The sequence below is a fragment of the Galleria mellonella genome, unplaced genomic scaffold (assembly GCF_026898425.1).
Source record: "Galleria mellonella isolate WM207_F2 unplaced genomic scaffold, CSIRO_AGI_GalMel_v1 utg64, whole genome shotgun sequence".
NCBI classification, from domain to species: Eukaryota; Metazoa; Arthropoda; class Insecta; order Lepidoptera; family Pyralidae; genus Galleria; species Galleria mellonella.
In genome coordinates, this window is record NW_026442133.1 from 1,055,212 (window position 1) to 1,071,538 (window position 16,327).

Below are 16,327 nucleotides of genomic sequence, written 5' to 3' on the forward strand. Positions count from 1 at the left end.
TTTTTATTACTTTTTCATTAATCTCAGGTCATTAAAGTTTGTAAAAATGAGACTACCTGATACTAATTACATATTATTATCAATAAATCAACTAATTTAAATGGCAACGTCATTTATAAATCAATTAATGATTAGATTAAAAAAGAATTCTATACCTATCAAAATATATTAAGATTGTGATTGCAATACTTGGATTTTGTTTATATTAGTAATTAATAAGTGAACGTTAGTACGTATTTTGGTGTTCAGTTTTAGCGTCAAATGTTTTACATTTATGTTTCAATATGAAATTTAAATTAGTTTTCATATTTATCTCAGTTTTTATTATTAATGTTAACGGTTATATTGATTTAGTATACAATCGTACAAATGTTTTTGATCCTAAAATATACGAGGACATATTAGATCGTGAAGAATGTTTTAAACAAATAAGATATATTGCTACAAGGAATGCCTTCCTAGGGGTCCAATGTAAGTATGAAATTATAATTGCCATTTTTCATTAATTCAAATCTGTCCAAATACTGTTTGTGTTTGTTTGAGGTATTTAATAATAATAATAATCTTTATTAGAAAAACTTTTTGTTATAATAATAATGTAGGGTAAGATTCCAGCCGCATTACTTAAAACGTATAATGTATGTATATTTTTTTACGTATACGGCCTTCTCCCGTGTTGGCCTAATTTTATTTTATTCTCGACACTATTTTATTTTCTTGGGAAATTCAGATTATAATAAGAGTAAATGTATTTGTAGATATAGAAATATAAATTTTGAATGGAAATGTTTTTAATTTAATATTCCTATGAAAAGTTTCATTGCATTAATCAATATTTCTTATTTATTTTAAAATAAGTATGGTTAATCGAGGGCGAGGGATGGGCAGCATCGTCCCTCTTAAAACATCTCTAAAGCCTAACAGCGGTTGCCAATCCGCCTGCCAAGCGTGACAACTACTGGCAAACCCCCCTAGGGAGAGGCTTATGTTTAGCAGTGGACAGTTAAAAGCTGATATGATGATAATCCTTTACGGACTAGATAACACTGATTTCTGACTTGTTTACATTTATTACAGTCTCTCTTTTTCCTTTCTCAGAAAATAGTTAATTTAATCTATAATTATGCAGATTGTCCTAAAAATAATCCATATTATTGAAAACATATATAAAATTCATTCGTTTTGTCCAAAAATGGTAGAACTGAATATAAACAAATATGTAAAGATATTGTTCCTTAAAAAAAAACGAAATTTTAATTATAATATATGTTAATTTTGGTACTCAAAAAAGCTAGTTTATTTGTGAATACACACATAGGTCCAAGTCAGTCGTTAACTGTCCACAGCTGAATATAGGCCTCCCCATAAGGGAGGTATTGAACGTACATAGATATCGACGATTTTAAGAAATAATTTACTACAAACATTAAGTACTCGTACTTAATTATCATAGAAATTTATTACAGAAAATTTATCTTATTTAGAATTTTGAAAAAAAAAATCTTTAAAAGCAGAGCTATATGTATAAAGTATGTATATAGATTATTATCGCCATTTTTTTCTCCTAGCGAAAAAACTGTAGCTTCAATGAATAATGAACAATAATTATAAGACCTACATGGGAATAAATTGTAAATGATTTTTAAAAGAATTATAAAATTTACGAATTAATTATGCTTAAAAATGTGTGAACCACATGAAAGTAAACCCTATTCAATTATAAAGCTAATCATATAGTTTGTATATGTAAATAATACAGATGAATTGAGGATCTTTGTCTTTTTAAAAGAAAATGAATTGAAAACTATTTGGAAGTAAGTATTAGCAGCTGGTATCAGATAGCATTTTATCTAAAAAATGCTATTATCTTATAAAGTATCATATCTGAAACATATAAAGCTGAGATTGATTAAGTTAGATAAACAATGATAAAACTTTCAAATAGTCTTCCACGTTCTTCACTATTCTAATAAATACCAGTAGAATCAAAATTAAAAACGAACATAAAATTTCTAAAAATTTTGGCAAAAGATTCTATTAAATCTTAAAATTTATTCTTTTCTATTGATCATACAAAGACCCCTCATATTAATTTTTCTTCAATATCTTCCATGTACAAACATCGTCTTGTTACAATTTTATTATATTAATGAGATTTTCCTTCGAAATTGTTCATTATTCTCCTAAGTATAAGTTCCTGAAGCGAAAAATTTGAAATAATTGTAGTTTATTAAAGTACATGTAAATATTACAAAGTTTTTTTTTTTTTTATACAACTTATAATGGCATACAAGCTGATGGCCCACCTGATGGAAAGTGGTAACCGTCACCTATAGACATGAGCAGTACTATGGACATAACAGAGTGTACTGTTTTGCCCATGCGTTGCCATTCCTAAGGACTCAGATGTTATTCCTCTGTACCCAGTAAATTCATGCCATATCCCACCCTTCAAACCGAAACACAGCTATGCAAACACAACTGCTTCACGGTTGAAACACGAATGCGACAGAGGTACCCAAGCTATAGACTTTTATACAAAGTCTCCCTCTGAAGATGAAAGTACCCGTAACTGGTAAACGTATATGAAAAGATTGATGAATGTAGAAGAAGCGAAAGAGGTTTGTTTAAATCGAAGCATTTGGCGTTCCATTGTTTCTGCCTACCTTAATGGGAGACAGGCGTGACAGATATTTATGTATGTATGTAAATATTACAAAAATAAAATAAGATAATGTTTCTAAATAGCATTCTTTGAGAAATTACCAAAAAACTTCTAAAAACAAACTTATGACTAAGTTTGTATTTGCAGATTTTGAGAGTATCATGGGTGAAACAGTATACTCTATTATATCCATGGTACTGCTCATGTCTATAGGCGACGGTTACCATTTTCCATCAGGTGACCCGTCAGCTTGTTTGGCATTCTAAGTTGCATAAAAAAACAATAATGTACTTTAACTTGTTATAGTTTTTAATTTACATAAATAATTATTTAACTTAACATAAACTTTTACAATTAAATTAACTGCAATGCTTTCCTATAGAAACCCCCTCCTATACCAAAGTAAACAATAATAAACCTATTCACTCGTATTTTGTATAAGAAATGCAATAAATGTATATTTTATCTTCTACTAGTGATCCGCCCTAGGTTTGCACAGTTAGATATAGCAGATAGATTAATATATATATATATATAGCCTTTATTGCTTGCTGACGGTGCAGCTTTCTATAGAAGAAATAATTTTTAGAATCTCTTAAGTGGTTTTTAAATTAATTCCCTCTTTATAATATTTGTGTACATTTGTGTACGGAACCCTTAATCATCATGTGAGTTCAATTCGCACCTGATCGGTTTTATTTTCATTTTGAATTAATACAGAGCTTGTATTTCTTTCCAGTTTTAGATGCAGGCTTTAGAATTCCACGAAGCATACAAAAAGGGAACTTATTCGATTTAGGAAGTTATTATGAATGTTTAGGCATACACAACGATGTTCAAAATACAAGCATGAGTATAGAAGGAAAATTTTGTATGACAAAAATACCATTACAGCAAGATACTGATGTAAATGCAACCAGTCTCCGAGTACGGCCGGAATTTTCAGAATTATCATGGCTGGTATCATGGTTCAATTCACAATTATTAAACGTAGACAGTACTACTTACGAAGATCTGATATCGCATATAAGAGTAAAGAGCCAAATTCAAAAATTAGTGGGAATAACACCAGATAATATGCAAAGGTAAGTGTCAATTATTAGAATAAATTATTAGACAAAATGTTTCAGTTACTAATAATTATTTTATCTCAAGAAAGATTTAAGAAGAAGAATACATAAAAAATTATTCAATTTTTAAAATGACTAGTATGAAATCTAATATACGAATACTTTTATAATTAAAAGGTAACGATAACGATAAACAATCAAAAGTCGTTTGCATGGGTGCCTCTGTTCCCTTTGTGTTTTTACTGTGAATCAGTTGTGTTGCATGGCTGTGTTTCGGTTTGAAGGGTGGGATATGGCAGTGAATTTACAAGGTACAGAGAAATAACACCTGATTCCTCAGAAATGGCAACGCATCATCATGGTATTATGGGCGAAACAGTACTGTGTTATATTCATGTCTATAGGCGACGGTTACCACTTTCCATCAGGTGGGCCGTGAGCTTGTTTGCTATTCTAAGTTGAAAAAAAAAGATGTTATAAATTTTAAAATAAATAAATTAACATAGAAATATGTGTTTAGTAATATATAATATGAGATGGCTAATCTTTCAAGTAATAAATAAATGATCAGATATTGTATAGTTAATTTTAATCGATAATTAAAATAATTGATGGGCTGCATCATCTCACTTAAAATATCACCAAAGTCTAACTGCGGTTGCGAACCCGCCAGGCGCAGCAACTAGTTTCTCTGATATGGGGCAGCAGCCATATCAGTAGAAGGCCGAAGAATATACTTTTGGAAGGGCTTTTAGTTAGAGATCAGAAGGAGACACATCTGTCTTTATACAGTGGTGCAGAAAGCAAGATGGGGAACTACTTCAATATAATTTCATAAATAGCAAATAGCATATTATTAGGATTGAAAGACAAGATTTTTCAGGCAGAAGAATCTGTGACACTGCGACCTTTCGATGAACTCTTATGCTCGCTCTTTTTTTAAGTTCGTTGCTAATTTCTATCAATGAAAGGAATTTTAAAATGTTTTTTGTAGCGTCAGTTTTTTATCTCTTTAGGATATAAAGTGTGTTTTCCAAAGGAGATATATCTTTTATGTATAAATGGGCTACAGCCGTACATGAAGTGCTGCGGTGTTTCTTCCCCACTGTGACAAAATCTGCCAACACTTAGGTATAAGCCTAGTTAGGACATATGCTTGTTTAGTTTGCACTGTCTAATGAGAGCCCTTGTTAATACACATATTGTATATAATTTTTACTCAAAAGAATTAATTTCTTAGAGTAATTTTCGGAAAATCCCTTAATCAGGGCTTTTGAATCGTTTAGTCTTGGCAACAGAAGCACAAATAGCATAACAATGAGTAAATTTATGTTAATATTATATTTCAGAAATGATCAGACTGCAATCACTGAACTAAGTATTCAGATGGCAGTGTGCATTCCAAAGCCGTGCTCTTTACAGAATGCACTAGACGCTATACTGGATCTCCGACCAACTGATTTGCAAATTGAGGAAGCGTATTGTAGGATTCCTAACGACAGACCGTGGATTGCTGCAGATTATGTTGCTTTGTAAGTAAATAAGTTATTATTATTAAATTTTACATTTTAATTTTAACAAAATTTAAATTCAAAGTATACTTGTAATTATAATACCAAGTAAATATAATATTATTATATTGCTAGTTTTTACCCACGACTTCTTGTATATAACCGGGATAAAAAGTAGGGTATGAACTTCTCCTTCAAACGTATACGTGTGTGTATACCAAATTTTATAGTAAATTATTTGTTTTTTTGTGACGGGTGAAATTGGAATGGTAACCCCGCCTGCGCTAACGGGATACGCTGGCGGAGCACCAGTGAATGAATGAAATGAGGCCAGTTAGCCCATCATGATAAATTCATCAGGAATTAACTATGATAGTTTCCAGGGAGAACCGCGAGGGGATCGACCTGATTAGTTATATTGCTAGCAATGGGATTCTTAGTCTCCATTATTAACAATCCTTTTCCCCCCTATAGTGATTGGTTAAGCCGTTAAAGCGCTGTGTAAGGTAACAAACAAACTTACTTTTGCATTTATAATATTAGTGAGAATTAAGAATATTAATAAAAACATTTCTTCGGCTCGTAAATATATATTTAAGGATTTACCACATGATAATTAATATTTACAATAAATTTTATAGATAAACTAGTTGTTACCCGTGGCTTTACACACGTAGTGACGCCTTTAAGTTGAAAGTTACAAATGTCATCTCTTAGTTATAAAATAAACCTGTGCTCCAAACAGCTTTCTTTACTTAGTAGTTTTAGTTGTGACCGATTTTATAACTATAGTTACTTGTTTCAGAGGCATATTCACATTCCTTGGTATACTTATGGTACTGAGTACTGCTTACGATATACGACATCAAATATTTTTAAAAAAAGGTAAGAAATTAATCTTTGCTTCCTTAAATGATCTTGTTAAATATATTTTAATGAAAATTATGAATGAAATATATTACGTAAGAAATAGAGATGATGAAACTTGTATATTAAATATTTCACCGGTTTGTTTGAAGTACACTCCAATATCATATTATTATATTACTAAGGAAACATGTCCTTATTATGCTTTATCTATAAATTCCAATTTATGACATAACTAGCCTTTACTCGCGATTTTGTCCGCATAACTGTTTACTGATCGGGTTAAAAGTAGCCTATATCCTTGTCCACCATATATAGTACGTATACGTGTATACCAAATTTCATAGTGAATGGTTAAGCCATTAAGGCACTATAAGATTACAAACTAACAAACTCACTTTCACATTTATAATGTTAAAAAGAATTGTTATAGATACGTAAGTAAGTAAAGAAGGGTACATCATAAAATCTTTATAAATTCAACACTTGTATCAGGTAAAAAATAAGCAAAATAGTTAGTGATTAATTTCATATATTTATTTTCTGTTAATAAATTATCAATCAAATATTTAAAATAGTTTATTTTGTTAAAGTTGTGTAGAAGTCTCGAACTAACAGTGAAACCTATTTTGTTTTCAGACCCAAAAACCGCGAATAAGATATATCAATCCTTCTCCGTTTACACCAACACTCTACGATTGGTGACCTACAAACCAGTCGCTGGAGCCTTGGAATGCTTAGACGGTATCAGGGCATTTGCCATGATATGGGTCATAATTGGGCATACATATGTGAACCAATTAACAGCAGCTACGTTGCACAATCCTCTAGATATTAAAACAGTAAGTAAATTAGCAGATATTTTTAAAGGGGAATTATGGAAATTTCAGTTTCACTTCATTTTCTGTAAGAGTATTAAACTTGTAAATTACGAGTAAAATTTTAAATTGTGTACTGCAAAAAATAGACTTCAATTATGACAAAACCATTTCAATTTAAAAACTTAACTATATAATCAATTTTGATAAAATTTCTATGAGACTGCTCTCTATGTATACTCTTTTATACAAAAAAAGAATTTTCCAAATTGGTTTTTAATTGACGGAGTTATGAGGTAACAAACATAAAAAATACAACTAAACTGAAACCCTTTTCTTTTTTATTGTGCCCTCAATTTTATTTGTGTGATTAAAAATAACACATGTCCTTCTCCATGCAAAAAAAATTGTGTAAACTGAATTTAATATCAATTAGTTAAGCAAATAAAGTTGAAGGAGACATTGAAAATTATTTTGTTTATACAATCATTGTTTCTTTATATTTCTTTAACCTCCTATTTAAACATATATTTACGGAAAATTATATATTTTTCCAAATGAACTTATTAATATCTATTAATAATAATAATATGTATTTAATAACAATTAAGTGAGAAAATTATATCAAAATTGTTGGAAACATTGAAAATATTTTTTTTTGTATTCTTTAATTGTTTCTGTACATTTCATTAACTTAAACCTTGACGATTTCTACACAAAAAAAAATCATAATGAACTTATATATATCTAGAAAAAATATAAAAAAATGGTTTATTTTCTTTTATTTACAGTTCATAGAATCGTTTTGGTCATTATGGATAACGGCTGGCCCTATTACGGTGGACACGTTCTTCGCTCTTAGCGGTCTTCTGCTAATTTATAGTACAGCAGGCAAAATGACTGGGTGTAAGTTGATTTTACCAACAATTATATCTTATATCCGTCTGATCCCGACATAGAATAGGCCACCCCTTCTATTCCCGTGGGTATCCTAAGAGGCAACTAAAGGAGGGCGAGGAATGGGTAGCAGTGTCCTTCTTAAAACATCTCCAAAGCCCAACTGCGGTTGCCAATCCACCTACCAAGCGTGGTAACTACTCTCAAAACTCTCCAAGGGGAAGACTTATGTTTAGCAGTGGATAGTTAAAGGCTGGCATGATAATGATGATATCTTATGTACTAAATTCTTTTTAATTATATACTAGATAGATATTTCACGTTTGATTTGTGTGAGAGCCAGCGTATACTTTTTAACAGAGTGAGACTGTACAAAAGTCATCTATTTGGATACCTTTGTTTCATTCGTGTTTCTGCTGTGAAACAGTTGTGTTTGTACGGCTGTGTTTCGGTTTGAAGGGTGAAAAATGGCGTGAATTTACAGGGTACAGAGGAATAACACCTGAATTCTCAGGAATGGCAACCCATGGGGGGTATCATGGGCAAAACAGTATACTCTGTTATGTCCATGGTACTGCTCATGTCTATAGGCGATGGTTACCACTTTACATCAGGTGGGCCGTCAGCTTGTTTGCCATTCTAAGTTGTATATAAAAAAAGCCTTTATAATGAAAAGACTATGTACTATCGAATCCATATAAATGGCAAAAATTATAATTAGATATCCCATATGTCTTTATATTGACGTATTGGTTTATTATATATTACCGATATACTATTGTAACTTTCAAGAAAAGTACATTTCTTTTTTAAAAAGCCAGCGACACACCTGCAATTCTTTCGAAGCTGCGGATACTTATGGGCGGCGGTAGTCACTTACTATCAGATGAGCCGCATGCTCGTTTGCCCTCTGTGTTATAAAAAACAAATTGTCCTAAAAGTTTAAATGAACGTGAAAAAAAAAAAATTTTTTTCAGTGAAACTCGTGAAGAACTTGCACCTGTTCTACTTGAATCGATATCTACGTCTATTCCCCGTGCTAGCGGCTTGTGTACTCCTTCAAGCATCGCTGTTCCATCGAGCATCAGACGGACCCGTCTGGGACGAAGTTGGGCGACAAACGCACCATTGTAGAAAGTATTGGTGGTCTACGTTATTGTTCATGCAGAATTATTATAACCCCGGCTATATGGTAAGTGGTAAATAGTAGTATATATTTTCGACCGACTTAAAAAATACGAAGATTTGCAATTCGGTGGTACATTTTTATGTTTGTAACCTTACAACTCTGTCAGATTTAAACCAATTTGAAAAATTCATCTTCTATCTAAAAGATATCATTTTACTTACATATTAGACTTATAGAAATTTTATCGAAATTGTTTCAGTAATTCAGTTTTTAAATCAATAGAACTGGTTTTGTTACAACTGAAGTCGGTTTTCTTATTGGTCACAATCTTAAATTGTTTTATAATGCTTCAATGGCAAATAAACTAACAATAACTAATAGAAAGTAGTAATTGTTGCCAATAGATTATGGATATCAAATAATATACTATAATGCCCACGATATTCCCCATGCGTAGCTATTCCTGAGAATTGTGAAATAATATGCCTCCGTACTTATAATTTCACTACTGTATCCCTGCAAACCGAAACACAGTCACGTACAGCTGTTTCATAGTAGAAATACAGGATAAAGGGGGCATCATACAGACAAGTTTTGCAACAATTTTCCTCTGGTAATAAATAATTTATTTTATCTATGGTATACTAACTAACTAACTAATATAACTAACAATTAAAATAATATATTTTTATTATTCCAGTGTCTTCCACATTCCTGGTATCTGGCAATAGATTTCCAACTCTTCTTGATATCTCCTCTTATTCTCTTCTGGGTGGTTAGCGGCAAAAAGAAAACAGCTTGGATTACAATAATTTCTGCTTTATTAGCTTCTCTAGTGGGAACTACCATCTATAACTTTATAATGGGATTCAAAGGCGGGCCTGTCACTCTTAGGTAATTATTTAAAAAATTACTTTATTGATATTATTACAAAAACCATTTCCAATATAGCCGTGTATGCCCCAGCATAGAATGAGCCACCCCTACCTTTCTCGTGGGTTTCTTAAGACGCGACTAAGGGAGGACGAGGGATGGGCAGCAGCGTCCCTCATATAATGTAAATAAAACAACAATAAAGAGTTTACATTCATTTATTCATAAAAATTTAATTAATTCAGAGATCCACCAAATAACAACAATGCTGAAGTTACTTTATACTAATAAGAGAAACGAATATGATCAAAAGAAAGTACGTATTAATGTTGAGATTAGGACAAATACATTACTGATTAGAAGTTTGTCGTCATTGTTTTGGCATGTATTTAATATGTATGTATATATATAATTATATAAATACGTATACATATATACATATATGCCGCCTATTTACTCGCTATACTGCTGTGCTAAGTTGACTGGAAGAGATCTATTTTAGAGATAAGTTCACCTTTTACTCACATTGATTCTAATTGTTTTTATTACTGTAAATGTTTTAGTACAATAAATATTATTATAATTGTTATAAATTTGTATAATATTAGAGTTGAATCATGCGTTTCCGTTTGGTGGAATTTCTAATTTTATGTTCATTATAAAATCTCACTACTGTACTAGTATTATTCCATAAATATTTTTTTAAATAATACCTGATTAGTATTCTCTGTATAACATTCGCATAATAAACGTTCTCGTCTATAAATAAATGTATTGATTTACAATAATTTTGTTTCTCAAAATTTCTTCGGCCTTTATTATAGAAATGCATTTTTTATAATAGGAGTCAAAGAAATTTTTCAATTGTAGCTATTGTGGTAAACGTGTTAACATGAGGACATTTCGTCTATTTTTTTTACACTATTTAACAATAGATGGCGTTTTCTGTTTCAGTCCTGTAAAAGAAGGCCAGCCAGATTATTTCAGTTATTATTATGTGAACACGCTGCCAAGATCACCACCCTTCTTCGTGGGAATGATATTTGGATATATTCTTCACCTTTGCCGTGGAAAGAAAGTTGTTATGTCAAAAGTAAGAAATATACATATTTTTTTTATTTTCAATACTTTTATAGTTATTGCTAGTATTTCACTATATAATCGCTACGAAATTGCGATTAATGTGTCGTAACCTAATGGCGGCCATATAGGTCAGTCAAAGTCTACCTGCGTTCAAATAATGCTTATATATAAGGCCGTATTAATTTTTATAAACAGATATCAGTGTTGAACATAGGTTTTCAGGGGGAAAGGGATTGTTAGCAATGGAGTTTGACAGCCTCATTGCTAGCAAAATGCTCTATTAGGTCGACCTCCACGTGGTTCCCCCTGGAAACCGTCGTGAACAATTCTTGTTGAATTCATCACGATGGGCTAACTGACCTGCTTCATCCTCGCCTATCATCTTTCACTGGTGCCCCGCCGGTGTATATCGATAGCACGGGTAGGGTTATCATTCCATTGTCACCCATTAAAAAAAAAACGTAGGTTTTCATCATATTTTGCCACAAAGTACAACCCAGCATCAACTGCAACTAACAACTTACTGCAGTACTTTTAAGATCATCACGCCATCTCGTGTCCCATATTATGCTTGCCGACAAAGATTCATTGGGGGGACAGGGATTGTTAGTAGTGAAATCCAACAGACCTAATATTGGCAATATACCTAACAAATAGAATTCAACATGGTTCCCCCTGCAAACCATTGTGGTTGATTATTGATGAATTCGTCACGACGGACCAACTGACCTGCTTCATTCTCACCTATCATCCCTAACTGATGTTCCGCCACCATATCCCAATAGCGCAGGCAGGATGACCATTCCATTTTCATTCATTAAAAATAAAAACAGATTCACCACTTGAGTACCTTTCTTCCGCGAGGGTTATCGCCAATTGCTATTCCTACTTACAAATTATTTTTGGACTATGGCGGTTACTTCAATTATTCCGTAAATATCCACATTCTAATATGCTCATATAATAGAAAGTAATAATCGTCTATGGACATCATATTGTATTCTGTAATTCCCACGACACCCTTCATGTGCTGTCATTCTAGAGGTCTAAAACACAGTAATGCGGTTCAATTCTTCCAGGAAACCGTCGTGGTTAATTCTTATAGAACTCGTCACGATGGGCTAACTAACCTGCTTTCATTCTCATCTATCATCTCTCACTGAAACCTTACCAGGACTATCGCTATCGCTGAATTATTATTCCATTCTTACTCATTAAAAAAAAAAAACCCTATTTACATATACATATTTTTCTTTTATTACAGGTACAAGTTATTCTGCTATGGTTCATAGCCATAATATTATCATCCGCAGCACTTTGTACTAATTATCTTGTTTTACAAGAAGACTGGGACAATCAGACAGTCGACGATCTAATCAATTCTTACATGAGACCCATTTGGGCTTTAAGTATTTGTTGGATAATCTTTGCCTGCACGCATGGATATGGAGGTTTGATTCTGTTTATCTATAAATTTCATATACATTACATATACAAACGTACATACATATGCTGTATGTTTCTGGTAAAAAAACGGCCACCCCTGCCTTTCCTATAGGCGTCATAAGAGGCACGGACAGTAACTTTCCTTTTAAAATATCATCCAAGTCTAACTACAATTGCCAAGCCGCCTGCTTAGCGTGATAATTACTGGGAAAATACTACTTATAAGTATCCCCTATAGGGGAGCCCTAAGTTCAGCAGTGGCGACGATGCTAGCATTACGATGATGACTTACATATCTATCACACCTGTTTCACATAGAGGTAGAAGAATCAATGGGATCCTAATTTGTCGCCCGTGTACCTTGTCCTTTTCTTTACACCCTAATAATTCACTCTTGCGCCACCTACGCGCTTCTATATGTTCTCCTTTAACCAAATATTGTCTGTCTGTAAGAGATTGTCCTAGCGATAAGACCGCCTTTTGTACTCGTACCTTTATATGTATATTTTAACCTGTACCTTATGCTATTGTATTTCAGTTGAATTATTTATATGTCATTGTTTATATTTATGTTTTTGGCGCAATAAAATGTTAAGTAAATAAGTAAATACAAATATACAATATAGCTTATCCAAACAAAAACATCTCTCTATTTTCAGGACCTATCAACTGGATTTTATCTCATCCTATGTGGAAGATATTGGGAAGATTATCTTACGCCATGTATCTTTTCCACTATCCAATTATTATCCTCATTAATGCTTCATCGATATCTCCTATGTATTTCTCTAATGAATTCTCTGTAAGTACCTATTAAAATGTAATACTCTTGCCACAAAAAATTAAACTTGGATTATTAGGTCTTAAACATATTTATCGTTTGTTTATACATAAGCAAGCTTTGAATTTTAATAAATGTGAACCAAAAATGTATTTTATAATAAGACTCTTTACACATGTATATATATTATATATATATATATATATATATATATATATATATATATATATATATATATATATATATATATATATATATATCACAAGTTTAGCTTTTTATGTTAATACAGCTATATTTATATACTAAATGAAATCCTGACTAAATGATTCATCGTTATTCAGAGCTAAAACTATTGAAAACAATGTAGATTGTATGAGACAAGTAATAAATAAGAACTTTCGAAAATGCATGCAGTAGAAATAATATAAAGAAAAAATAATATTAAGGGGTCTTAATTAGGCCAATAGAACTCAGAGCAATAATTATTAAACTTTTTTTTCTATCTGTCTATGTTTGTTTTAGATTTACTCAAAAACTACAACACAAAATTAGATACAGTTTCCATAATTGCATTCCTAAAAGCCTAACTTAAAAATTCATGTATATTAATTAATCCTTGGTACAGCATCTAGAAGTGTACGAAGTGGCGGGCAAAAAGCTACGCATTTATATGAAAGTTTCTGGTATAAAACCAAGAAACACATGATTAAAAAACCCTTTTTTTTAATAAATGCTGAATTAATAATAATTTATTATATATTTGCATAGAATAGGCCACTTCTAGTTAACGACTGATAAAGTGATTATTTCATATTACCTATTTCAGCTTTATTATTTTTGTATTACATATTTCAGATACGAAGATTTATGACTGACTTCACAATATCTGTTTTGGCGGCATATTTTGTCACGTTGTTTGTAGATGCACCCAGCTCTGTGTTGATCAAGCACTTCATTGGAGGAGGCGGAGGTACAATCTATATACTTTATTTATATATAATAAAAGTGTAACTGGACTATGTCCGTAGATATAAAATATTTAAAATAGTATTAGGAGTAAATTGTTAATAAGAGTTATAGAAAACAAAACAATATTTTTTTAGATTTTTTCTGTCTGTTTGTGTGTATCACCATTAAGCAAAGTTACAGCTTCAAATTGTATGCGCTTTCAAATATGATTAAAATAAAAATAAAAAAACACTAAAGACAAATATATAAATGCTTATGGGAATTGCTATATGGTACTTTATAAATAAAATTAGCGCCTTCATTTTGTAAGCATATTGTTCAATTGTTATCATTTAAAATAGATTTTTATTTATTATCGTAAAATAGTTTTAAGATCGAGAATATATCTCTATTTGACAGTTTAAATTATTTAGTGTAATAGTAGTTTTTTAGTAGGTGATAATGGAGTGGTAACCTCGTCTGTACTAGCGGGATACGTTGGTAGGGCGCTAGGGAGGGATAGGACGAGGATGAAAGCAGGTCAGTTAGCCTATTGTGACGAATTCAATGAAAATCAATCACGATGTTTTGCAGGGGATACCGCAAGGATTTTGACCTCATAGGGAGTATTGCTAGCAATAGAGCTATTAGATACCATTGATAATAATCCCTTTTCTGCTTTTATAATATTGGTAACCGTCGCCAATAAACATAAATGGCACTGCAGATATCACAAATTTATAAAATATACTGCACTGCCCATGCGTTACCAGTCCTGAGAACTAAGATGTTACGCTTCTGTATCTTGTAATTTTACTGCCACGCCATTCAAACAAAAATACAGCTATACAAGTACAATTGCCAAATAGCAAAGATATGGGGGGAAAGGGATTGTTAGTAATGGAGTGTAACTTACCCAATACTAGCAATACACCCTAACAGGTCGACCTCCACGTGGATCCTCCTGGAAACCATAGTGTTTAATTGTAGTGGAATTCATCACGATGGGCTAACTGACCTGCTTTCATCGTCACCTATCATCCTTCACCGGTACCCCGCCAGTATATACCGATAGCACAGGCGGGGTTTCCATTTCATTATCACCCATTTAAAAAAATAGCAGATAACTGCTACAAATTAACATCTAAATTACAATTATAATAACTTCATTAATTTGCATGTATAACTAAATATCTCTTACGTAATTGAATTGCAGGTAAAAGAAGACCAGAACCTGTAAAACCATTGAACAGCACCAATGGACCGACATCGTCAAGTAAAGGCAACGTGGAAGCACCAGAAGAAGAAGTAGTTAATAAAACTAGTTTATAAACTTATGTGTTCGTAGTTCATTTCTTATTGCCATTTATTTTCATATATTCTAACAAAATTGCCGTGTGGTCCCGTCATAGAATAGGCCACCCCTTCCTTTCCCATGGGTGTCGTAAGAGGCGACTAAGTGTGGACGAAGGATGGGCTGCAGCGTCCCTCTTAAAACATCTCCAAAGCCTAACTGAGATCTCCAATCCGCCTGCCAAGCATGGTAACTACTGGAAAAACTCCCCAAGGGGAAGGCTTATGTTTTACAATGGATAGTTAAATGCTGATATGATAATAGTGTTAATTCTAATAAAATCCTGTTAAAAAAATAAATATTTCTTAACAGAATTTTGCTGTGAAAAGTACACTGACAATAGTAACACTCGAGAACTGGTGATATAATTACAAATAAGTGGAAAACTACACTAAGTATAGAACTACACTACACTAAGAAGCTTTTTCATATGATATTCCACGTGGGTAATAGATTAATTTTGAAATTTTCAGTATCCCTTTAAGCCCCCTGATAAAAATAATAAAAATATTTTTTAACCTATTTTCATTTTAACATGTTTTTTTTTATTCTTTATTCTTTATTGTACACAAAACATACTGTTAATTACAATTCATTATAAACATAATGTACAAAGGCGAGCTTATCTCTAATAAGAGATTTCTTCCAGCAAAACCTTTCCATGTTAATTGTGTTATTTTAAAAATATAATGTTTGAAACAATAATATGTATATAAAACTATTACAAATTACAAGTCGATAGCATTAGTATTTAATGAGATATAACAAACGGACAGATGGACAAATTAGTATCATAAGGGGTTTATTGTATTTTTTTTTGGTATGGAGTCATAAAAATATAGGCGATTTGTAAATTGTGTACTTCAGTAAATCTCTGAAAAAAAT

General features: G+C 31.8%; 1 protein-coding gene across 1 annotated transcript; it reads left to right on the forward strand.

Annotated features, from left to right (window-relative positions):
* Positions 1 to 205: 205 nt before the first annotated feature.
* Positions 206 to 15,425, forward strand: LOC113514156 (O-acyltransferase like protein-like). The gene is made up of 13 exons (XM_052900133.1): positions 206 to 471; positions 3,405 to 3,750; positions 5,085 to 5,267; positions 6,052 to 6,131; positions 6,753 to 6,955; positions 7,723 to 7,837; positions 8,806 to 9,020; positions 9,658 to 9,851; positions 10,785 to 10,923; positions 12,178 to 12,364; positions 13,019 to 13,161; positions 13,996 to 14,110; positions 15,305 to 15,425. Exons 1-13 carry the CDS (start codon positions 285 to 287, stop codon positions 15,418 to 15,420), a joined length of 2,223 nt encoding a protein of 740 aa, XP_052756093.1. The 5' UTR covers positions 206 to 284; the 3' UTR covers positions 15,421 to 15,425.
* The last annotated feature ends 902 nt before the right edge of the window (positions 15,426 to 16,327 follow it).